The sequence below is a fragment of the Pelophylax lessonae genome, assembly GCF_965119305.1.
Source record: "Pelophylax lessonae genome assembly, chromosome: 1".
Classification (NCBI taxonomy): domain Eukaryota; kingdom Metazoa; phylum Chordata; class Amphibia; order Anura; family Ranidae; genus Pelophylax; species Pelophylax lessonae.
Genome location: NC_138768.1, coordinates 267,650,172 through 267,676,527, shown reverse-complemented (window position 1 = coordinate 267,676,527; position 26,356 = coordinate 267,650,172). Strand labels below are relative to the sequence as shown.

The 26,356-nt window shown below is 48.7% G+C and overlaps 1 protein-coding gene across 2 annotated transcripts in view; it reads right to left on the bottom strand.

Moving 5' to 3' along the window:
* Window positions 1–18,914: 18,914 nt before the first annotated feature.
* Window positions 18,915–26,356, bottom strand: part of DGCR2 (DiGeorge syndrome critical region gene 2) — a 108,559-nt gene continuing 101,117 nt past the window's right edge. For both annotated transcript variants that reach the window (XM_082247463.1, XM_082247462.1), the window contains 3 exons: window positions 23,680–23,832; window positions 20,845–21,081; window positions 18,915–20,201 (listed from right to left, as the gene is read on the bottom strand). In XM_082247463.1, the coding sequence (XP_082103589.1) occupies window positions 19,942–20,201; window positions 20,845–21,081; window positions 23,680–23,832 (650 nt within the window). In that variant the 3' untranslated portion in view covers window positions 18,915–19,941. The remainder of the gene's footprint in view (window positions 20,202–20,844; window positions 21,082–23,679; window positions 23,833–26,356) is intronic.

Sequence of the window (26,356 nt, the reverse complement as noted above, 5' to 3'; positions counted from 1 at the left end):
GTTCTCCTTCGTTTGACATGTGCTGGCGGCCATCTTGGTTTCTGGGTTTCTTGTAGCCTCCCACCCTGCGGCTCCTCCTTCCCACTGGGAGGAGCTGGATGCCCAGCTCATATATATAGGAGGTCTGTGGCTTCAGTTTCTGCTTGGTCCTCCTGTGTTCACATGCTTCTAAGACTGCTGCTGCTTCTGGTTCCTGTCTTCGTCTGACTACCCTGCTGGTTCCTGATCCTGGCTTCGTCTGACTACCCTGCTGGTTCCTGATCCCGGCTTCGTCTGACTACCCTCCTGGTTCCTGACCCCTGGCTTCGCAAAGACTCTGCATCGGTTTCGCCATCCGTTTGGACTTTTGCTTTATAGCTTGTTTTTCAATAAAGCTTTCTTATTTTCACTTATCTGTTGTTGTACGTCTGGTTCATGGTTCCGTAACACTAGGACCAAGCCATGAATTCTGACGGTACAGGGCCATCCTCGCTACCCACGCTGGTTGCCAGACTTGATCAGCAGGATCACCTGTTGGGTCGGTTCGCCGTGGCGTTGCAAACCCTGCTTGAACGCACGGCACCACAGGCCATGAATTCTGACGGTACAGGGCCATCCTCACTACCCACGCTGGTTGCCAGACTTGATCAGCAGGATCACCTGTTGGGTCAGTTCGCCGTGGCGTTGCAAACCCTGCTTGAACGCACGGCTCATTTCGCTCCTGTTGCCGATGGGTCGGTTTTCGCTCCTGGTCCCGCTCCTACTGCCGCTCCGGTTGTTGCGCCAGAGTCTACCCCGACACCTGTTGTTGCGCCTGCGGTGTTTCGGGGTATGTCCGGTTCTGCCCCCCTTCCACAGCGCTTTGGGGGAGAGCCAACTCAGTGCTGAGGTTTCCTTAACCAGGTGGGCATTTATTTAGAGTTGCTGCCACATGCCTTTCCTACTGAGAGATCAAAGGTGGGCTTCTTAATCTCGCTGCTCTCGGACAAGGCCTTGGCCTGGGCCAGCCCTTTATGGGAGAACAACAATCCGGTGGTTGCCGAGTTTTCCAGTTTTGTTGCTTCTCTTCGGAAGGTATTCGATGTGCCGGCTCGTGCTGCCTCTGCTGCGAAGCTCCTTATGTCCATCAGACAGGGTTCACGATCCGTAGCTGAATACGCCATTGAGTTTCGTACCCTGGCAGCAGAGGTGGGCTGGAATAATGAGGCTCTGGTCGCTGCTTTCTCTCATGGTCTCTCGGATGCCTTGAAGGATGAGGTTGCAGCTAAGGACCTACCAGTGGAGCTCGAGTCTCTTATTTCTTTCCTGATTTTGATTGACACCAGACTCAGGGAGAGACCTTCCTTTAAGGAGAGTCTGCGGAGGCCTCCTAACAGATTGGCGCCTACCTTTGCTGTCCCACCCGTGCCTCCCTCTCCTCCCACGCCTCCTGGGGATGACTTGTCTGGGGGTGAACCCATGCAGCTGGGGTTTGCTCGCCTGTCCGAGGGGGAGAGGGTACTCCGGAGACACGAGGGCCGATGCATGTACTGTGGTCTCGGTGGGCATTTTCGGTTGGCATGTCCAAACCGTCCGGGAAACGCTCGCACCTGAGATCCTGTCGGGGGCAGATCTTGGGTGGAGTCTCCTCGTCCCCGGTTTCCCGTGTTGACAAACCACTGATCACTGTTGTCCTCTCCTGGGTCGGGGGCTCGGTGACGACCCAGGCGTTGGTGGACTCTGGTGCTGGTGGTTTGTTCATTGATAGTGTGTTCGCTGCCGCCAATTCCATTCCTCTGCAGGCTCGAGGTTCTCCTCTGGCTCTTGAGGCGATAGACGGCAGACCCCTTCTGCCGCCACACGTGACTCATGAGACCCTTCCAGTGGGGTTAGCCATTGGTGCCGTCCACAGAGAGTCGGTCTGCTTCCAGGTTATTTCGTCTCCACACTACTCGGTGGTCTTGGGGTACCCCTGGCTCCAGAAGCATAATCCGATTTTCGATTGGAGATCGGCCGAGATCCTCTCGTGGTCACCGCAGTGTGGGGCTAGTTGCATCCATGGGCCTGTCAAGTTGCTGTGTACTTCCTCGGACTCTCTGTTGCCCCCTGAATACGAGGAGTACCGGGATGTATTCGATAAGGTGCGCGCGGTTGCCCTACCTCCGCACCGCTCATACGATTGTGCCATCGAGTTACAATCTGGTGCCGTTCCTCCTAGTGGCAAAGTCTATCCACTGTCGGTAGCGGAGAATGAGGCCATGGAGGAGTACGTGAGGGAGGCACTTTCACGCGGACACATTCGCAAATCCTCGTCCCCGGCAGGGGCTGGATTTTTCTTTGTGAAAAAGAAGGGCGGTGAGTTGAGGCCTTGCATCGATTACAGGGGTCTCAATCGCATCACGATCAAGAACGCTTACCCGATACCCTTGATTTCCGAGCTGTTCGATCGCCTTAAAGGGGCCACGGTCTTTACCAAACTCGACCTGAGGGCGGCATATAACCTCGTAAGGATCAAGGCGGGCGATGAGTGGAAGACCGCGTTTAACACCAAGACCGGTCATTATGAATCCTTGGTTATGCCCTTTGGGCTGTGCAATGCGCCCGCAGTCTTTCAGGAATTCATCAACGATGTTTTCCGTGACCTGTTGCAGCAGTGTGTGGTGGTCTATTTGGATGACATCTTGGTATATTCTGAGTCCATGGCGTCCCACATTCTGGATGTCAAACGAGTGTTGCAACGGTTACGAGAGAACAAGCTGTTCGGTAAGCTTGAGAAATGCGAATTTCACCGATCCCAGGTAACCTTCTTAGGTTACATCATTTCCGCTGAGGGGTTCTCCATGGATCCTGAGAAGGTTTCGGCTGTCTTACAGTGGCCCCAGCCCAGTGGTCTTAGCTCCCTGCAGCGCTTTTTGGGCTTCGCCAATTATTATCGGAAGTTCATCAGGGACTTTTCCATGCTAGCCAAGCCTCTCACGGATCTGACCAGGAAGGGCAGTAATTCCCAGGTCTGGCCGCCCGAGGCCATCCGAGCTTTTGAGGCTCTAAAGTCCGCCTTTGTGTCGGCTCCGATTCTGTCGCATCCCAACCCTGGGTTGCCCTTTGTCCTCGAGGTGGACGCGTCTGAGACGGGAGTAGGCGCCCTTCTGTCTCAGCGTAGAACACCAGAGGGTCCTCTGCTTCCTTGTGGGTTTTACTCCCGGAAACTGTCTTCCGCGGAGTGCAACTACCAGATTGGTGACAGGGAGTTATTGGCCATCGTGCAGGCTCTTAAAGAATGGAGGCACTTGCTCGAGGGTTCGGTGGTTCCGGTCCTCATCCTGACGGACCACAAGAATCTGACCTACCTCTCTGAGGCCAAGAGATTGACACCACGTCAGGCCAGATGGGCTCTGTTCTTGTCACGTTTTAATTACGTGGTCTCCTACCTACCCGGTTCCAAGAACATCAGGGCAGATGCCTTATCACGGCAGTACTCCGACCTGTCCAGGGAGGAGTTGATTCCGACTTCGGTCATACCTCCGAATCAGATCCTGGCCGCCATTCGCACCAGCCTGACCTCTCCCCTGGGTGAGCAGATTTTAGCGGCTCAATCTGGTGCTCCCTCTGGGAGACCCAACGGCAGATGTTTTGTGCCTGAGGAGTTGCGCACTCGGTTGTTGCGAACCTACCATAACTCCAAGACTGCGGGGCATCCTGGAAAGAATCAGCTGTCCTGGGCTGTTTCACGTCTGTTCTGGTGGCCTTCCCTACGTTCCGACATCGCCGCATATGTAGCGGCATGCTCCGTTTGTGCCCACAGTAAGTCCCCTCGGCACCTTCTGTTGGGCCTTCTGCAACCCTTAGCCACCGGGGAGCGCCCATGGTCACACCTGGGGATGGATTTCATTGTGGACCTCCCTGCATCCCGAGGCCATACGGTCATTCTCATGATTGTGGATCGGTTTTCCAAAATGTGCCACTGTGTTCCTCTCAAGAAGTTACCCTCTGCACAGGAGTTGGCCACGATTTTTGCCAGGGAGGTCTTCCGGTTGCACGGTTTGCCCAAGGAGATTGTGTCGGATCGGGGGAGTCAGTTTGTGTCCAGGTTCTGGCGCGCCTTTTGCTCCCAGTTGGGGATTCATCTCTCCTTCTCCTCGGCCTACCACCCTCAGTCCAATAGGGCCGCAGAACGATCCAATCAGGCCTTGGAGCAATTCCTTCGTTGCTATGTCTCCGATCACCAAGACAATTGGGTTGACCTCCTGCCTTGGGCTGAGTTTGCCAGGAACACGGCGGTGAACTCTTCCTCTGGGACGTCTCCCTTCATGGCCAACTATGGGTTCCAACCTGCCGTGTTACCGGAGGTATTCTCTCCCCAGGATATTCCGGCTGTGGAGGATCACCTTTCCGTCCTACGTGCTTCTTGGGTACAGATCCAGAAGTCCCTTGAGGTCTCTGCGCAGCGCCAGAGACTCCAGGCTGATCGCAGACGAGCGCCTGCTCCTTCCTACCAGGCCGGAGACCGTGTATGGTTGTCCACCCGCAACCTCAACCTTCGAGTGCCCACTCCCAAGCTGGCGCCTCGCTTTGTTGGTCCCTTCCGAGTGCTTCGCAGGGTAAACCCGGTAGCCTATGCCCTTGCGCTTCCTCCTGGCATGCGGATCTCCAACGTGTTTCATGTCTCCCTGTTGAAGCCACTGGTGTGTAATCGTTTCACTTCCTCGGTTCCTCGGCCTCGTCCGGTCCGAGTGGGTAATCGTGAGGAGTATGAGGTGAGCAATATCCTGGACTCACGCCTGGTCCGCGGTCGGGTGCAGTTTTTGGTTCATTGGCGTGGTTATGGTCCAGAGGAGCGTTCCTGGGTTCCTTCCGCAGATGTCCATGCTCCTGCCTTGCTCCGAGCCTTCCACGCACGCTTCCCTCAGAAACCGTTCTTTACTCCGCGGAGGAGGGGCCCTTGAGGGGGAGGTACTGTCATGGTCTTACCTTCTTGCTGTTCTCCTTCGTTTGACATGTGCTGGCGGCCATCTTGGTTTCTGGGTTTCTTGTAGCCTCCCACCCTGCGGCTCCTCCTTCCCACTGGGAGGAGCTGGATGCCCAGCTCATATATATAGGAGGTCTGTGGCTTCAGTTCCCTGCTTGGTCCTCCTGTGTTCACATGCTTCTAAGACTGCTGCTGCTTCTGGTTCCTGTTCCTGGCTTCGTCTGACTACCCTGCTGGTTCCTGATCCTGGCTTCGTCTGACTACCCTGCTGGTTCCTGATCCCGGCTTCGTCTGACTACCCTGCTGGTTCCTGATCCCGGCTTCGTCTGACTACCCTCCTGGTTCCTGACCCCTGGCTTCGCAAAGACTCTGCATCGGTTTCGCCATCCGTTTGGACTTTTGCTTTATAGCTTGTTTTTCAATAAAGCTTTCTTATTTTCACTTATCTGTTGTTGTACGTCTGGTTCATGGTTCCGTAACACCAGCCCCGTCCTGTGGGGCTATGTCGCAGCCAACTTAGCGCGGAGCTGCGGTCAGCACGCGTTCGCTGGCCAGACTGGGGAGAACTTAAAGTTTTAGGATATCCAGTGCATCATCCAGCCCGGGAGTTGATTGTAGTTTGCACAGGAACAGACTTGATTGTAGAAGAAAAAACAAAAAGAAAAAAAATTCTGTTTAAAAAGGAAAAAAATGCCAGGACCATAGATCCCAACAAGGAGTTAGGTCCTTACTCCTGACTAGGCAGAAAAAAACTGAGATTCTATAGCAGGAAGTGGGAGTATAGCGCCTGGGACTGCCCTATAGGCAAAGTCAAGCTTTTTAACCCTTTTCCACCTAGTGTCCTACTCCTACGGAGAGCAGCATACCCATCGGTCAATGAAGATTTGAAGCTGTGTCCATCAATGAACGAAAGAGAAAACGGACTGCATCTGAGGAGCCATATGGTGAACTCCCTGGATAAAGGTTCGAATCAAAGAATGCGTAGCTAAAGGACATTGAAAAAAAACACCTCCAGGGCTGACACCTAGCCCTTAATGGTACCAAAGGCCAACCACTGCTCAACCCCTCTCTGGAGGAAGGCCAATATCCTAGCCACTGAAAATGAGCATGGATGCACCTTAATCGATTTACACCAAGCGATATACATTTTCCATGTAGGATGATAAATCTTCCTAGAGGTAGATTTTCTAGCCTTCAACAGTGTAGGAATCAAGGAGTCAGAAAACCCCCATCCTTGAATACCTGGCTTTCAACAGCCACGTCGTTAAAGCCAGCGACTGTAAAGCAGGATGGAAGATCGGCACTTGAGACAGCAGATCTTCCCTGAGAGAAAGCCTCCAAGCAGGGTTCATACACATTTTAACCAATAAAATTCCATGACTTTTCCATGACTTCACGTAAATATTCATGACCTAAAGTTTCATGAAATGTCTATGTATACACGTTAAATAAGAAGAAAATCCATGTCACACCCAGCATATTTTTACTAAAATAAATGACAATCATTGTAGTGTACAGTACCTCTGCAGTTAGGGTTTCATTTCTGGATACAGCATGACTCAAAATGGTCCCTTGTTTTACAGTGGATGAGATGGAAGCACCACTGCCGCAGCTGGGAGCGGGTGTCACTTCGAGCGCACGGGTGAAAAAGCTGAGAACTCTGATGTAGGGGGGACTCTGGTGACCAAAGACCACTTTCCACAGAGTGAATGCACTAAGGAAGGGAGGGGGGGGGGTCCTGATACAAGCAGGAACCTTTATAACAGTGCCCCCTTACATCAGTGACCCCCCTTCTCAGACTGGCCGGGCAGCACTGTCACTGACCTCCTCTTAGGTGCACAATGCTCTGGTTTTATCCTGTAGTCTCCTCTCCCCAGTCCACACGTCTGACTTCTCCTGTGATCCCCATCCCGACAGCACTCCCACTTTTGACTCCTCTCCAGACCCCCTCAGAGACTGCAGACATGATAAAAGACAAGAGATGGTCAGAGATTACGGACATGATAGAAGAGATGGTTAGAGGCTGTGGACATGGTACAGGAGGTGGTCAAAGGCTGTGGACATGGTACAGGCGGTGGTTAGAGGCTGCGAACATGGTACAGGAGGTGGTTAAGGCTGCGGACATGGTACAGGAGGTGGTCAGAGGCTGCGGACATGATACAGGAGGTAGTTAGAGGCTGCAGCCATGATACAGGAGGTAGTTAGAGGCTGCGGACATGGTACAGGAGGTGGTTAGAGGCTTGCAGGGGGGTTGGAAGGCGCAGGGGAGTGGAGAGCACTGGGGGGGGGGCAGGCAGGGAAAACCAGGGGGGATGTAGAGCAAGGGGGAGGGGGGAACTGGAGAGCACTGTCTGGGGGGGGAACAGGAAATCACTGAGGGGGAGCCAGGGAGCACGGGGGGGGGGTGGAGATCACTGGGGGAGCCAGACTAAGAGCACAGAGGGGGCTAAAAGAGCACTTAGGGGGGCCAGCAAAGGAAGTTGTATAGGAGGGGGATGGGGCAGCTGCATATAGAGGAATTGAACTTTCCATATTCCTAGTGCAGCTTCTGAGAGGAGGAGAAACAACATTCAGTGACATGAGGAATATGAAAGTTCAATTCCTCTCTATGCAGCTGTCCCATCCCATCCCCCTCCTATCCAGCACACGAGACTCCTCACTGACCTTCCTTCTGCCGCTGCCTTCTTCACACAGATGCGGGCGGCCCGACGGACACCGGCCTGACACCCCCCCCCCCCCAGTGCGGAGATGCGGGCGGCCCCGCGGACACCGGCCTGACACCCCCCAGTGCACGCGCCCCCCCTCGCTGGTACATCCCTGAGAGCGGGACAGTATAGGCATGATTTCTTAGTTTCAGTTTCAGCGGATCAATCCGCCGCAGAGTTCCCAGCCTGTCACGGTCTATTCATATTGAAGAGTGGCGCTGCGGCTGATTAATCCGCCTAAACAGAGAAAAAATAGTCCACTTACTGTCCCCCGCTCCCACAGAATACAGGGGGCCCCGAGACAAAAATAAATAGTTGCACAACACCTTTCCATAACTTAGTAAGTTTACTCATTTTCCAGGACTTTTCCAGGCCTGGAAAGTGTCATGTCAAAATCCCATGACTTTTCCAGGATTTTCATGACCGTACGAACCCTGTCCAAGGAACATCGGCGACCAACCTTACCAGATCGACGTACCAAGACAGGAGAGGCCAGTCTACAGCCACCAGAATGACTGGAATCCCTTCCACCTCTATTCTGCACATTAGCCTCGGCAGAAGTTTCAGTGGAGGAAACGCATAGATCAGCAGATACTGACCCCAAGGAGCCACCAGTGCGTCTGTGGCGTCAGCTAGAGGATCCCCAGGCCTGGCCACAAACCTCTGTACCTTCTTGTTGAGCCAAGAGGCTAACAGGTCCACAACTGGTGTCCCCCCACCAGACACACAGCAGGTGAAACACCTCCGGGTGAAGGGACTATTCCCCCTGATCCAACGCCTGATGACTCAAATAGGCCGCCTGCCAATTTTCCACTCCGGGGAGATACAGGGCGGAGAGAGTTGGAACAAAGTTTCCTGCCCATTTTAGGATCTCTGCCACCTCCTGGGCCGCCAGGACACTCTTGGTGCCCCCTTGATTATTGACATAAGCCACTGCCGTGGCATTGTCTGATTGAATCCGACCTGGACAGCCTTGTAGACGATTTGTCCAATGACTCAAGCAAAGCTTTATCGCTCTGAGTTCCAGAATTTTGATCGGTAGTATGGACTCTTCCAGAGTCCAGGTCTCCTGAACACACATCTTTCCAAGCACTCCACCCCAACCGGACAGGCTGGCATCCGTATTTACCACAGTCCTACACAATGGAAGGAAGGACTTGCCCTGACGCAGAGCCAAGGAACGGAGCCACCACAGTAGAGCACTTCTTGTGTTTGGACTCAGCCGAATCAGATTGTCCAAAGATTTTGGATCCTTGTTCCACTTGATAAGAATTTCTCTTTGCAGAGGTCTCGTGTGGAACTAAGCAAAAAGAACTGCCTTGAAGGTAGACACCATCAGGCCTAGCACTCGCATGCAAGTCTGCAGAGAGGACAAATTGATCGATAACAGCAAGTGAATCCCCCTCTGCAACTTTTGCTGCTTTTCCAGAGGGAGAAAGACCCTCGCTGAGGCTGAGTCCAGAGTCAGTCCTAGATAATCCAGTTTGGAAGATGGGACTAGAGCAGATCTTTTGAAATTGATGTTCTAACCGAACTCTTGCAGAGTCCATACAGTGATTGACAAGTCGCCCAACAGGACTGAATGCGAGTCTGCTCTTAAGAGGAGATCATCCATGTACCCCAGTACCACAATCCCCCACTGTCGCAGTAATGCCAATACCAGAGCCAACACTTTAGTGAAGAGAGCCTGGGAGCAGAGACAAGACCAAAGTGTAACACCACAAATAGATAATGCTCCTCTCCTACAGCAAAGTAAAGAAACCGCTGGTGTCCAGCGTTAATAAGGATGGGTAGATGTGTGTCCTAGATATCCATGGAGACCAAAAAGTACCCTTGGTGTAGGGACGCCACTACCGTGCGAATGGACTTCATTCAAAACTTCTGTACCCGCACAAATTGGTTTAAAGCCTTGAGGTATTGGACGCACTTTGTCTTCTTTCCTGGAAACAGTGAACAGGTTTAAATAGAACCCCTGAAAGCGTTCCCGAACCGGCATAATCACGCCTTGCGACAGCAGATCTTGTACTGCCCCTCATAGATCCCTTAGCCAATCGCATCTTCTTGGAACCCCACAGATGATCTAAATGGCTTAAATCCTTTCTCCTGCATGCCGAAGGCACGAAAGGGCTGCCTGTGTGCTGAAAAATAAGGGACCCGTCTGTGATGTGGATACTTGCCTTTAGCGGACTGAGGAAGAAGAGTACTCTTCCCACCTGTAAGCCCTTTGAGAAGTTCATCTAACGAAGAACCAAATAGGTTGTCCCCTGTAAAGGAGAGATCTGACAGATCCTATTTAGAAGCCTGTTCCGCAGACCAGCTTTTTAGCCACACCATGCGTCTAATGGTCACCCCTACCGCTGACATTATTGCCGCAAGGGAGGCCACATCTAAAGATGCATCACCTATAAAAAAAGTAAGGCTTGGTCCGTTAGCTCTGCCCGGGGGAAGCTGCTCTGCTTCTAAATCACTCTTTAGTAGCTTAGCCCATTCCGTTATGGTCTGGGACACCAGAGTGATCCCAAAGACCGGTCTAAGCATTGAACCCGCTATCACATGTAAATGGCGGGACAGAGTCTCAATCCTTCTATCAACAGGGTTTTTAGAGACTCCTCCACTGAGACCGCAATAGATTTGTTCAGTCTGGAGACCAGTTGGTCCACCTTCGGTGGAATAGTCCATTTATTGACTTAAAGCGCTTCGGCACCACTAACATGTGTTTAAGGCGCCCCCTCTGTTCAGTAACAATTTTGTCAAAAAGTTCCTGGACAAGGGAAAACCTTGCACGACTTCTGAGATTTGCGTGTGCCAAAGGACACCTGCATCCCTGACGCTGTAGAATCCTCCACCACTTTTAGCGTTTCCCACACTGACACTACAAGTGCCACCACCAGCGCGTTTTCTGCGTGGCTGCGGATGAGGATATTTCATCCTTGCTATCAGAGGGCAATGACGCAGATCCCTGGGGGTGACTCACGTGCGTGGCGGCCATATCAACCTCAGAGGATACAGATGAGGCAGGTGAGGGCAGTGGGCGCTTTTTACTAGTCCTCTTTTTTAGGACTAAAACAACCTTTGACACCAGGGTTTCCAAAACGGCTGTTAAAGCAGACAAGGGTTGCGACCCAGAGGTCCCCGCAAAACCAAGGAAGGGATCAGTAGGTGAGACTTGCTCCTGGGACTGCATGTTATCCTGGGAACAGTGCAGAGTCACTTTAACAATACTGCAGAAAAACGGCCCCCCAACGCTGCTCCAGCGGTACTACAAGTCCCACCACACTAAAGTGCAATATAGCAGAGTGGGAGAGGGACCTACAGGGACCCCAATCGATTCACCACCACCCGATATCAGGCAAAGCAGAGCCGGCCTTAAATGTGCAGAAAAACGAGCTTCACGGAAACAGGAAGTACCTGAGTCAGAACTAGAGTTAAAGCCTTGCCACTCCCTGCTGTACACCGTTCTCAAAGTACCTGGGTCAGCACTAAAGTTAAAGCCTTGCCACTCACTGCTGTACATCATTCTCTGACTTTAAGAAAATGGCCACCCAATGCATTTCAACGGGAAGGCCACAACAAAATGGCTGCTCAATGCATTTCAATGGGAAACTACGAAAAGACGGCTGCTGAGCCTAATACTGCTGATCTACTGGAAAATGGCAGCGTCCATGGCACACCATGCAGTCTACAGGAGCCCCTGAGGGATCCAGCGATCATCAGGCATAGAGGGACCCCCACCAGGATTAACCCCCCCCGAGGGCCTCCATCGCCAGCTAATGCCCCTGCACCATTACCGACTAAGGTAGGGACCATCTATGAAATAGTGGGGAGGATGGTCTGAGGGGGGAGCCTTGGATGGTTGATGTTCCCTAGGGACGCCACATATAAGGGGGGGGGACATGAGGGAATCAGGGTAACCAGAGGGTCCGACTGTCCAAGGGAGGGGCCCACGTCCACCCTGAGACTGCAAGAGATATGGGGGGGACACTACTCACCATACCAACAATATTCAGGTGGGGGCTACTCCAGACAGACCACCTCTCCCCCCGGGGAAGGAGAGGCTGACGGGCCAAGGGGTACGCTGCAACTCAAGACAAACCAGGTTGTGTACGTCCCGATGAGGTGTTTCACTCGCGGGCCAGCCCCCATCCAGTGGGGCTGTGTCGTGACGAGGCCTAGCGTGGAGCTGTGGTCTGCACACGCTCACTGGCCAGACTGAGAGGCCATAAGGATCTAGAATATCCAGTCCGACGCCCAGACCACCTGTTGGTTGTAGTTCTCTCAGGAACATAACTAGCTAAAAAAAATAAAATACACAAGGTTCCCTTTTTATATATATATATATATATATATATATATATATATATATATATATATATATAAAAAAAAAAAAGCTAGGACCGCAATCCCAGCAGGGAACTACAGTGCCTTGCAAAAGTATTCACCATTTACTTTTTAAAAATTTTGTTATATTACAGCCTCAAGTTCAATGTTTTGTTAATCTGAATTTTATGTGATGGATCAGAACACAATAGTCTAAGTTGGTGAAGTGAAATGGGAAAAATATATACATAAAACTATTTTTTAGAAATAGAAAACAGAAAATTGGCATGTGCGTATGTATCACCTCCTTTGTTATGAAGCCCATAAAAAGCTCTGGTGCAAACAATTACCTTCAGAAGTCACATAATTAGTGAAATGATATACACCTGTGTGCAATCTAAGAGTCACATGATCCGTCATTACCTTTTTTGAAAGGCCCCAGAGGCTGCAACACCTAAGCAAGAGGCACCACTAACCAAACACTGCCATGAAGACCAAGGAACTTTCCAAACAAGTAAGGGACAATGTTGTTGAGAAGTACAAGTTAGGGTTAGGTTATAAAAAAAATATCCAAATCTTTGATTATCCCCGGGAGCATCATCAAATCTATCATAACCAAATGAAAAGAACATGGCACAACCGCAAACCTGCCAAGAGCCGGCCGCCCACCAAAACTCACGGACTGGGCAAGGAGGGTATTAATCAGAGAGGCAGCACAGAGACCTAAGGTAACCCACGAGGAGTTGCAGAGTTCCACAGCAGAGACTGGAGTATCTGTACATAGGACAATAAGCCGTACGCTTCATAGAGTTGTGCTTTATGGCAGAATGGCTGGAAGAAAGCCATTACTTTCAGCAAAAAAACAAAATGGCACGTTATGAGTTTGCAAAAAGGCATGTGGCAGACTTCCAAAATGTATGGAGGGAGGTGCTCTGGTCTGATGAGACTAAAATTGAACTTTTCGGCCATCAAAGAAAACGCTATGTCTGGCGCAAACCCAACACATCACATCACCCAAAGAACACCATCCCCACAGTGAACCATGGTGGTGGCAGCATCACGCTGTGGGGATGTTTTTCAGCAGCCGGCACTGGGAAACTGGTCAGTTGAGGGAAAGATGGATGGTGCTAAATACAGAGATATTCTTGAGCAAAACCTGTACCACACGCTGTGTGTGATTTGAGGCTAGGACAGAGGTTCACCTTCCAGCAGGACAATGACCCCAAACACACTGCTAAAGCAACACTTGAGTGGTTTAAGGGGACACATGTAAATGTGTTGGAATGGCCTATTTAAAGCCAAGACCTCAATCCAATAGAAAATTTGTGGTCAGACTTAAAGATTGCTGTTCACAAGCTAAAACCATCCAACTTGAAGGAGCTGGAGTAGTTTTGCAAGGAGGAATGGGCAAAAATCCCAGTGGTAAGATGTTGCAAGGCACTGTAGGCCCTTACTCCTGAACTAGGCAGAAAAAAAACTGAATGCCTATAGCAGAGTGAGTGGGTGTATACCCCAATTGACTGCCCCATAGGCTTTGTAAAGACTTTTCCTGCCTAGTGTCCTACTCCTGAAGGGGGCAGCAAACCCAATGGTTAAGAAGTATATGGAGCTGCATGTGTCAATGAACGACAGAGGAAAAAAAAAAAAAAAGCTATGCATCAGGGAGTGCGTGGCCAGGGTTCGTTGAAAGAAGACCACCAAAGCCAACACCTTGCTCTCAAGGCCAATTTATGCTCAAACCCCCCCCCCCCCCCCCCCCCCCATTGACGGAAGGTCAAGACCTGAGCCACCGAAAAAGAGTGAGGGTGAACACCGATCAACTCACACCTGAAATGTACGCTTTTCAGGTATGATAGTAGATCTTCCTAGGAGGTAGACTTCATCGCTTTCAGCAGTGTCGGGAATCACCGACCCGGGCAAACCTCTATCCTTCAGCAGAAAAAAACGATAGAGAGGGCGCACCAGCCTTGCTCATTACACAAGTGGTGTTTATTAATAAGAAAGATAAAAGAGATATACTCACAAACAAATCAGTAATAAAAGCATATCAACGTCCACAATGAACACAAACCAAACAGGTAACCAGGACTGTGTCCAAAACACCGGGGGACCCTACAGAAGGCTGATGCAGAGCCAAAAAAAAAAAAAAAAAGGAAGGAAGAGGGGATCCCACTCGAAACGTGCCTGGTTGCGTCTATTGAGGACGTTGATATGCTTTTATTACGGATTTGTTTGGGAGTATATTGCTTATCTTTCTTATTACACACCACTTGGGTAATGCACAAGGCTGGTGCGCCCTCTCTTTCGGTTTTTCTGCAATGTTACCATTAGGTGTTCCCCGACCCTTGGAGGGCATCAAGGTCTAAACATTCACCTGGAGCCTTAGAGATCCTTGACAACATTCACCACCTTCACATCACTTTTTGAGAGCAGGAAAGTCTCTATCCTTCAGCACCTGGCTTTCAACAGCCAAGCCGTCAAAGACAGCGACTGTAAAGCAGGATGAACGATTGGCCCTTGGGAGAAGAGATCATCCCTGAGAGGCAGTCTCCAAGGGATGTCGGCGTACCAAGACCAGCGAGGCCAGCCTGGGGCCACTAGAATGATCGGAATCCCTTCTGCCTCCATTCTGAGGAAGAGCCTTGGCAGAAGCTTGAGAGAAGGGAAAGCATATATCAGACAATACTGGCCCCATGGGACCACCAGTTCATATGTGGTGTCCGCCAGAGGATTCTGTGACTGTGCCACAAACCCCAGAACTATTCTGTTGAGCCGGGATGCCAACAGATCCACCTCAGGGGGTGCCCTACCAGAGACATATCTGATGAAATACATCCAGGTGAAGGGACCACTCTCCTTGGTCCAACGCCTGCCGCCTGAGAGTCTTCCTGACAGTTTTCGACTCCTGGAATGTGTACAGCGGAGAGGGCTGGAACAAAGCATTCTGCCCACAGGATAATACCGGCTACTTCCAGGGCTCCCAACACTTTTTGTTCCGCCCTGGTGATTGACATAAGCCACCCCATGGCACTGGAAGCCCCCAGAGTCGAAGTTCCAAGACATTTATCGATAGTCTGGACTCTTTCAGGGTCCAAACACCCTGAGCAGAGCTCCGACCCAGGACACCTCCCAACCCTGACAGACTGGCATTCGTAATCACCACTGTCCAATACAAGGGGAGAAACTATTTGCCCTGTCGAAGAGCTGGAAGCCACCAGTCCAGACCTTTGGTTTCCCAGCTCAGGCGGATCTGATTGTCCAGAAACTTTGGACACTTGTCCCATTCAACCAAAATCTCCCTTTCCAGGGACCTTGTGTGGAACTGTACAAACGGAACTGCCTCAAAAAGGTAGATGCCATCAGGCCCAGCACCCACATGCAAGTCCAAAGTGATGATCATTGATTCGCAGCATGCAACTTCTGGAGTTTGCCCAGAGGAAGGAACACTCTGGCTAGAGCTGAGTCCAGAGTCAGACCCAGATAATACAATTTTCTGGATGGAACCAGAGCAGACATCTAGCAATTCAGGAGCCAACTGAACTCCCTCAGGGTCTGTATAGTGATCTCCACGTCAGTTACCAGAGCAGCGTAGGACTCGCAATAGGTGGTCATCCAGATAGCCCAGTACTGCAATCCCCTGCTGACGTAGCAACGCCAGAACCAGGACCAAAAATTTCCTGAAGACCCGAAGAACAGAGGCGAGACCAAAAGGGAAATGCCACGAACTGATAATGCTTCTCTCCTACAGCAAAGCAGAAGCGCTGGTGCCGGGTACATATTGGAATGTGCAAATAAGCATCCTTGATATCGATAGAGGAAGGAAAATCCTCTGCCACCACCGTGCGAACGGTGCGAATTCTGAACTTCTGTATCTGTACAAAACAGTTCAGGGCTTTGAAGCCAAGAATCATACACACATTGCCCTCTTTCTTTGCGACCGTGAACATGTTTGAAAAAAAAAAAAAACGTTTCAACGCCGAAGCAGGGACAATCACACCCTCAAGCAGCAGGTCTTGTACCGCCTCAAAGGGAGCACATTGGAAGGAAAAGAACCTTTCCGCTCAGCTTGCCAGGCCGCTTGGAACCCTGGTCAGGGAACCGTTGTCGGTGGACCCTGAGGGACTTCTTGTGAGTGGAGAAGAATGGGCCATGTCTGCGACGAGGTTCCTTGCCCTTAGCAGCCTGAAAAGAAGAAAAGTACTCTTGCCCCCTGTGAGACTCTTAATGATGTCATCCAAGGTAGCCCCAAACAGGCAATTGCCCTGAAAAGGTAAATCAGTCAAAGCTTTTTTTTTTTTTGAGGGCTGGTCCGCAGACCAACACTTAAGCCACAATATAGACCTAAGTACCTTTGCCTGAACAGATGGCCTAGAAATCAGGGGAGCCACATCCAAAGAGGCATCACAGATAAACTGCAGCCCCTGGACCAACTGATCTGCCAGTTCAGCAAAGGCATGGGGAAGCTGCTCACCCTCCAAGGTCCTGGCACAAAAGTTTAGCCTACTCGGTCAGAGTTTGAGACACTAGGGCAATGGTGAAGACCGGCCTAAGTGCCGAACCAGCAACCTTGAACAAATTGTGAGCCACAGCCTCCACTGTTCTGTCAGTTGGATCTTTAAAGGCTGGCATTTCTTCAACTGGAATCATGGCTGTCTTATTCAACCTGAAAACCAGGGGGTCCACCAAAGGTGGAACAGTCCACTTTTTAAAGGAGGGACTCCTCAAAGGTGTACCTCACAGCAAAGCGTTTAGGAACCACAAAGGGACGTTTAGGATGCTCCCACTCTTTTGCAACAAATTTGTCAAAATAGGAGGGATAAGGAAAAACTTTTGCCTCACACAATCAGTGTGTCCACCAGCGCCTTTTCGTGCGCAGCTACAGGTGTGGCGGAATCATCCTCACTATCCGATAAGTCAGGGAGCATGGCTGCAGATCCCGCAGGGTGGGCAACAGCCGTGGCGCTCAAATCAGATTCAGGATCTGAGGAGACAGGTGAGGCAAGGGAAGGCAGGGGTGCTTTTTCCTAGCCACCTCCACCCGGGACACAAAGGTCTCCAAGACCACCGTCCGTGCACCTATGGATGGTTGGGACCTAAAGGGCCCCGCAGCCTCTGAGAGGGGGTCAGGTGGGAAAAGGGGATCCAAAGACTCCATTAGTAAAGAGAGGAACCCTCACAAAAACATGTCTAGCACTGCCAGGGGACACTTCCACATCGCTGGTAGCACCACCAGGTCACCAGCAACAGAGCACCCCATAATCCTGCAGCAGAGAGAGGGAGGGACCCCACCAGACTTGCCAACCCACTAGAAAGGCACTGACTGCACCAGGATAGCACTTGCTCCACAAACAGGCGTCCAGGGAAAGGAAAAAGCCAGGAGTCCGCACCAGATGAAAAGGAGGGAACCCCACAGCCGAGATCACCGCCCAGGGGCTTCTCTGTAATGGCCGCCGCTCTGTAGTATGCCGGAAAAACTCAAAATGGCCACTGGACTACACAAACAGGGCCACCGGCCATAGAAATAACCAGGTTACAACAAAATGGCCGCTGCGCGCAGCTCCACGAGGCTCCCAGGAAGGATCCATGGAGCCCAGGCATAAAACTTGAGGGAAGGGGAGGACCGGGCACAGGGCCCCCCACACAAAGTCCATGCCCCCCCCCTCACATCCGATGCCCAGTCGCCGATAGCGTGCCCCTCCCCGCCCCCACCACCAATACAGCATTATACCCTAGCCCCAGACAAAACCCAGGCCACCACGCTACCCCTTGGTGAGGCAGTATAACCCAATTGTTTAGGAATCCTGAAGAGCTATGTCCGTCAATGAACAAAGGAGGAAAAAAATTATTTAAAATGGTGACAAACACTGTGGCAGAGCCTACGTAATTTAGGAGTTAGTATAGAACACAACCTTGGAGCTGCAACTAAGTTTGTCATTTCAGATTTATAAAAAAAAAAAAAAAAAAAAAACATAAAAAAGTTGCAGAGAGAGATTTAAAAGAACCAACTCTCAATTAAATTCATTAAGGTATAATGATTTTTTTTTTTTGGTAGGGGTGGTAAGTGGGGAGGGGATTTTAATACCAAAAAATCTATCTGCAATAGCTATAAATGTTTGTTAACGTACGTAAACGATTTGACTTCTGTTTTTTTATGCGCTAACATAAACTTAAATAAAATGTTAATATATTAATAAAAAAATGAGGGTATAATGATCACTATTTTCCATCATAAACATTATTTTAAGGAACAGGAGCTGAAAATAACAAATATCAAAGATGAAAATGGCACAGCAAATAACAGATACAGTATCACTTTGAAGTTTGTTGAATTAGAAATATACCTTCCAAAATTGCTTTTTGGTTAGAAGCAGAATCTGTCTTCACCAGTACATGACAAGCAAATGCTACTTTAAAACTGAAGTATGGCCAAAGCTTTTTTTGGCCATGCTTCTCTTCTGGGTCACAGGAGTGCACTTTTGTTTTCCTGTGACCCAGTTTGCTGATAGCAGGTTATGGCCTACTATCAACTGACATCACAGAGCTGCTCCAGGCTACTGAAACATCCTGATCATATTTTCAGGACCCACCCAGCTGCCTGACTTGACAGCTGGCTCCAGCCCTCAGCACGCAGCTAAAAGCCAGAGCCAGTCGCGCCTGCCCCCTCTCCTGCCCAGTGCTCCAGTGAGTGCTGGAGGTAGAGCAGAGAGCGGTGTTTCACAGTCACTTGTCTCCACTTCAAGCAGATTGAGAACTGAGGAAAAAGGCGGTCATATGATCACTCGGTTCTCAAGCTTAGAGGCGGCATGCGACACCTGTAGCATCACACCGATGCTGTCGCATAGAGGTAAGTGTGAAGGGTTTATATTTCCTTTTCTATGTACTCCAAACTTCTCTTTTAAGTAGACCTTTCTTTTGCAACAACCATTGATTGAAGAAACCACATTTAAAATGCAACCATTTTTCCCAAAACAGACCACATATTTAATTGTTAGGACTGTAAAAGTGAAATGAAAGTGAAAAGTTCTAGGACAATCTCTCCTATAACCATTTGGCAGTGTTTCTGAACTGATATGCTGTCACCAATCCAGTAGGTCAGTCATAACATTTCATGTCATCATGCAGTGATATGGTAATGATCCATTTTGTTTGGAGATAGCAGAGTATCGCTTCAACTAAGGCAAAAGGGACACTAAATATACACATCTATAATATGTTCAAAGCAGAAGTGAAAATTAATTAGTCTTTATCTTTAATGGAAAAAAAAAAAAAAACAGCTCCTGGTCCCAACTGTAGATATCATCTACTCCTTGGAAGTCTACAAACAGATGCAAGTTTGTCACACATACAAAGGTCTCACAAATATATTGTTGCGTGCTTGGGAGGAAATAGGGAAAAGTATTCAATCCATAACAAATCCATTAATGCCAAAGACTTCATGGCAATGCAACACCTCAAAGTAAACGCCAAACAAGTCACTTGTCCTGAAATTCATTGTGCACTTCTTTGCATCTTCCATAGTGCTGGAGCTCAATTTACAGCATGTTCAAGGGTCCCATGATTGCAATTCTTGCTTGATTATTGCATGTTGTTCAAGTGTCCAAAAGAAGCAAAATACAATCCCAAAATATGTATAAAAACTCTACAGAAGATACTGTCGTTCTCACTCTCTCTCACGCACATACACTCTAGGGGAATGGAGAAAGTGCAGCACTTGAAATGTAATATTTACATGATAAATCAATCAAATTTAAAGACAAGATGTAAACCACCTATCTATCACATGATCTGCCCGGGGAGCTTTGTGAAATGGCAGAAACATTTTAGGTAGCAAAAGGGTTAAAGGGGAGGCAAAAAAACATTCTAAGGTAAAAAAATTTGTTCTGAAAGCATCCTGAAATAAGTACTAAAAAGTTCCCAGCAGTTCTTCAGGTCAGCACTCCAACAGCATTAATTATATGTCATTCCCAGGATCTCATGTGCTTTCTTCTTCCTCTTTCAAACAACAGTGTTTAGAGAACAGTTACTGGGTGAGGGCCCTGTCTGACCAGGGCTGGAGAAGGCTTCATTTTGCAAAATACTGGGGGCCACAAGGAGTGAACTGCTTCTACCTTCAGCATCTTCTGCTTCTTCTTGTGGTTGCGGCAGTTGCAGGCCTGCTGGTGGCAGTGGTTCTCCTGTAGTTTGAGGTGAAGAGGCATTGCTGCTGCTAGCGGTCGAGAGCTGACCCAAAACAGTAGACTGACGCGTCACTTGATCTGTTTTTCAGGTTCACAAAAGAAAAAATTGGGTTACAAACCTATAATAGATACAAACATTCAAAGAAATTAGAAGCAATGTACTAAGTTTCCTAAATACATTTTTTTTCTCTGGGCTTCCCCCCACCAACAAATAAAAATCCAGTGTTGTCCCGATATTCTTCCTCAGTCGAGTGCTGCCAGTCCATTTCCGGCAGAACAGTCAGCATTAATCTACACATTACCTGTATGCCTAGCATGACGGTGACGCACTCTGTAGGGGTGTTTTTAGAATCGCTGGAGCCTCGCTTTAACCCTCTCCCTCCAGATTATATACAATTCCACTGTATAGCAGAGATTATAAAAATTTAGCTTTTTGCTTTACATTTGGCGAGGTGTTGACTGCACAGTTATTCGGTGTGTGTGGGCCATTAGTCTGCCCCATGATCCTGCAGGTGAGCTAAAAGTAAAATAATCTGTGCAATTGTATCCTTGCACCTGTAGCTCTTGTACTTTGCTGCTTGCCATCTGCATGAAAATATTAAGCAACAAAATGTCAAGCAGCTGACTGCACAAGAAAATGTTTAACCTACGCACACTGAATTTTAACCAAAAAAATAAAATATGTCCTTTGAGTGAATAATAAAATCAGATGCACTCTCACCTGTTGTGGAGCAAAGTATGATGTCTGGACATATCGATGCTTCATATGGTGGTGGAGGATCATCAGGGTGCTGGATGTCAGAGTATTTGTAGGCTGTATAAGGGGGAGGAGGTTCATGGAAATGGAAAGCTCCACCTTCTCCATCATCAGACAGGTGAAGGGGGGTTAGACCAGTACCAAAACCATCAGGTCCATAATCAAAGCCAGGCATTCTGCGACCAAGGTTAAAGTGATGCACTATGACAGATAAAACATAATTAATTGAAACACCTCCTCTGTTATACCAAAGCCCACTAAATGCAGTAAATAAACTAAGTGGTGCTTTCATTTTTTTCTATTTAACACACACACACAAATGACCCAGTGAGGACAGAAATATAGACTTCTATTGCTGGGCTTGTTTATTTCCAGGGCTGTTATAGATCCAAGTGAGCTACCAACATTAAATAAGTATTTAACCAATAAAATGTAAAAGCTTTGAAATGGTCCAGAAATTGTTACAGGAATATGGACTTGCTAGGTAGTAGAGCTGCACGATTCTGGCTAAAATGAGAATCACGATTTTTTTGCTTAGAATAAAGATCACGATTCTCGGCGCAACATCATCTTTTACATTATATATAAAAACAATTGGGCTAACTTGTATTTTTTCCCCAAAAAACTGCGTTTGAAAGACTTCTGCACAAATACCGTGTAACATAAAAGATTGCAATGATCGCCATTTTATTCTCTAGAGTCTCTGCTAAAAAAATATATATGTTTGGGGGTTCTAAGTAATTTTCTAGCAAAAAATACTTTAAGAGGTTAAACTGCTCTCCCTTACAGCCAGAAGTTCATTCCTTTGATCTAAAGAACGAAAAGATACATTGTAGGCTGCATTCACATGTCAGCGTATGATCGCGGGCAGAACCGCCGCGGTTCCGCCCGCGATTCGGAGATTTATTGCAAATCGCGGGACGCCTAGCGTTGCCCGTTGATTTGCAATAGCCCCCCAAACGCCGAGCGATGTTGCCGCGATTTACGCCCGCCGAATCGCGGCAACATCGCGCAAACAAAATCGCGGGACGCAATACGCTCCAAAGAAGCTCTTGTACTTTTTTGGAGCGTATTGCGTTGCCCGTTGATTTGCAATAAATCTCCGAATCGCGGGCGGAACCGCGGCGGTTCTGCCCGCGATCATACGCCGACATGTGAATGCAGCCGTAAAGCATTTTGTTTATACTCATCTAGCAGCTTAAGGCTCCATTCACACCTGGGCGTTTTTGTTTCAGGCGTTTTTTCAGGCGTTTTTATGGGCGTTTTTAGATTGACTAGAGACCAATGGAAAACGCCTGTAATCTGCCCAAAAAGAAGCTCATGTACTTTGAGCGTTGGGCGTTTTGCTTCAGGCGTTTAAACTCTCAGATGTGAACAGGGGCCATTTAAATGAATGGGGTTTTACTTGTTGGGCGTTTTGGAAACGTTTCTTTTGAGCGTTTTTGGAGCTGAAAACGCCCAGGTGTGAATGGAGCCTTAACAATGTTGATAAACATTTGACGAAGACTTTTTTTTTTTTTACAGCTGTGAGTGAGCAGAAAACGGCTCAGTAAGAATCGAGGACATGCAGTTTAAGATCGTCAGGGGGGTGAATCGAGATCCCAATTTTTTAACGATTAATTGTGCAGCTGTACTAGGTAGTGAAACCAAGAGCAAAAAAAGATGCAATACCTCCCATATTTCTGTTCAGCAAAAGCCAACTACAGGTCCAAGTACTGGACAAATGTTCAGCCATCTGGCAGGACCATACTAATCATTGTTTACCTGATCTACATACCTCAACTGATCCTCCATTTAATCCATTACTTGAAGGGCACTAACCAACTGTGTATTATAAAATTTGTGTGCAGTAATGTAACAGTTAATGCAGCAAGCAGTGATGCACCACATAGCACGATGCTAAAGTGGCATAGTGAAACTCAAAAAACCCTAGAGAATCTAAAGAGAGAATACCATCTAAGGCTAAAAATTATTATGGTATATTCATTTCTAAGGTAGCAGTATGACTGCTAACTTAAAAAAAAAAAAAGAAATACTGCACAAGCACTGCTGGGGGGGGGCTTGCTATTCTTCCAAATGTATATATATAAAAAAAAAAAAAGTGCACTTTGTGACTCCAGTCACCAGGATACAAATGAGGATAATGCAATGGACAAAGTAGAGCTAGAAAGAATTGAGCTTATCCTTAGAACCTCATAATTATATGTCCAGAAGGAATAAAGATTGGGTTTTGGTTTACACTTTGTTGCATCTTGGATATGTTTTGAAGGCAAGTTCCCATTCACACTAGTGCGACTTGTCAGGCGACTTGGTCGCCTGACAAGTCGCGGTGGGTCGCCTGCCATTGATTAGCACAGGACCCGTTCTAATAGGAGCTACACAAGTTGCTCCGACTTAGAAAAAGAGTCCTGTACTACGTTGGGGCGACCTGGAGGCGACCTGCATTGACTTCAATGATATGAAGTCTGTGCATGTCGCGCCGAGGTCGCGGTGCACGCTATGCACCGCGACTTCACAGGTCGCCCCAGCAAGTAGCGTCGCCCCTGTGTGAACGGGGTCTAAATTTAAAGAGAACACTGTATTTATTTCCTCAATTATTGTTAGCCAAGTTGCACACCTATGGGCCTATTTATTTTGGAAAAAAAGCAATGCAACTTTTACCAAGAATTCAGATTTCACTGAAAAACTATTTAAAACAGTCAGGCTAAGGCTAAATATAATGCTATAGATTTCTAACATTCATATTTTAATTCTGTTTCTACACAATTATAACAAAACTAGGTTACGGAAACTACTTACAGTTGGCCCCAATTAAAGATTCAATGCGTTCCCTCCGTCTCTGACGCAGCCGATGAACCATAAAAAGCAGCAGAGAGAGGATGAGGAAAGAGGAGATACAGCTCACAATCAGTCGCATACCGCTGGCCATTGAATCAAAAAGGCTGCTTCCATCTAAAAACAGAGAATAGAGAATACAGTGAAAATATTTATATTCGTGTTTGCTCGAAAGAAAACCATCTGATAAACTGTATCATGATAAACCAATCTGAAACAAACGTGAAAATAAATGCACAAGCAGCATGTAAAAAGAATGGTATAAATGAAATCCATAGAAACATTTTAAATATTCTTTGCCAAGTGTAGGTTACCCCAACTTTTTATATTCCTGATCCGTGTCTGTTGTGCTTGTATTAAAAAAGTATCTAGTTCTCTTTGCATCACTTCCCTTGTGTGAAATACCTGGTGATCCTGCCAGTCCCCCGGCTCTCCTATTTCAAACTGACCACGCCATGCATGGTCCATGAAGACACGGATGAGCGAGTTTGGGGTGGAGGAACTTGACAGGCCTGCACAGAGTCCTGATCTCAACTCTATAGAACACCTTTGGAATGAATTTTAGCGGAGACTGCGAGCCAGGCCTTCTTGTCCATCAGTTCCTGACCTTTACAAACGCGCTGCTGGAAGAATGGTCAAATATTCCCAAAGGCACACTTCTACACCTTGTGGATAGCCTTCCCAGAAGACTTAAAGCGGTTATAGCTGCAAATGGTGGGCCAACGCAATATTGAACCTTACAGTCTAAGACTGGAAAGTCATTAAAGTTTCTGTGTGTAAAGGCAGGTGTCCCAATACTTTTGAGAATATAGTGTATATGCAGAGGGAGAAGGATGTAGAATGTAACTTTCGAACAAGTCCCATGCAAACTTGGAACCCCCAGATGACCTAAATCGCTTAGGTCCTTTCTCCTGCGTGCCTTGCCCTTAGCATATAGAGGAAGAACTCTTCCCGTCTGAGTCCTTTGATCAGTTCATCCAAAGACCCAAATAGGTGGTCCCCCATAAAGGGGAGATCTGATTGAGCATTTTTAGAAGCCTGGTCCGCAGACCAGCCTTTCAGCCACACCATGCGTGGTTACCATTATTGCGTTTAGAACAACTCCACTGACTCGCGACAATTTTGTCACAGTAGGCAGGAAAAAGGGAATACATTTGCCTCTTTTAGGGGGATCTGCGGGCCCCGAGGGGACCTAAATTTGGGGCCGGGTCCGACATCAGCTCTGTCCGCTTGATCAGCAGCTCGGACATCCTGGTCAGTCGTCGCCCGGAGAGCTTGGTCAGTCACTCAGACAGCCAGCGCCATCAGCCGCGAGTAGGCCGCAAGGCGCAGCCTCAGTTTTTGGCCGGATACGGCTGTGTGAGGCATCCGCCGGTCAGCTTGGTTAGGCACCTCATCTCGGTCAGCTCAGTTCAGGTACCCGAACAGCCTAAAAGCTGAGGACTAAACTTTCAGCCTGACCCAGACATATGAGGCGCAGACCCGCGGATGAAGAAACATCCGCTCCCCTCCAAGCCTATAACCACCGCAGGGAGCCCAAAGGACATCCCTGCCCCAGTCTCTAACCCACAAAGGGCCGGGAACTTGCTCAAAGACCCCCATGTCAATCCGGACAGCCCAATCAGCAACAACAGCATCCACCCCCCTTACTGGAGCAAGTGGCAAAGCCAGCTCCTACCTAACCCCGGAAGAAGGGGGGGGCATGGAGGGTAGGTTGGGGCCAAAAGACCACTGCAAGTGTTAGATTGGCTGGGGGAAATTGAAGGAAATCCGGGGGTCTGACCATCCCAAAGAGAGGCCCACGTCCAACCCGAGAACGCAAGAGCTATGGGGGGACACTACTTACCATACCAATGACAATTGGGTGGGCGCCACTTCGGACAGACTACCTCTCCACTCGGGGTGGGGGTGCTGAGGGCCAAGGGGCCCACTGCGACTCAGGCCAGACCAGGTCATGTGCGTCCCGGTGAGGTGTTTCACTCGCAGGCCAGCCCCCGTCCATTGGGGCTCTGTCCTGGCGCCCCTTAAGAAACCTCAAGGCACCCTGGTTGAAAAAAGCTGATCTACACTCACTGGCCATTTTATTAGGAACCTCTTGCTAGCACCGGGTTGGACACCCTTTTTTGCCTTCCGAACTGCCTTAATGCTTTGTGCATAGATTAAACAAGCTGTTGGAAACATTCCTCAGAGATTTTGGTCCAGTTTAAAAATCCATTTTTTTCTATCGTTCATTGACGTATGCAGTCTCTGATGCATATCAGTAGGGACGACCCAAAGCATTGCCATAAAATGAGGGGTGGGAACAGCAGAAAATTAAGTCCCCAAGGCTAAAACATCGTCAACCAGGCAACATAGGACTCATCAGAACAAAAGATAAGGCCCACCTGAAAAAAACATTAAACACCCTCAAGGAAGGCTAACAAGCTCCCTTAAACAGCAGCCTGCAAAACTTTGTGGCCAAAAGAGGCATCTGCAGATGCCAGCACATCCACCCTATAAATCTTTGTGAATTTATGAACAGACGACCAGGTAGCCGCCTTGCAAACCTGAAGCACAGATGTCTGATGGTGAAAAGCCCAGGAAGCACGCCTTAACAGGGAAAGGAGGAACCTGACCCTTAATTGAATAAGCCTGCACCACT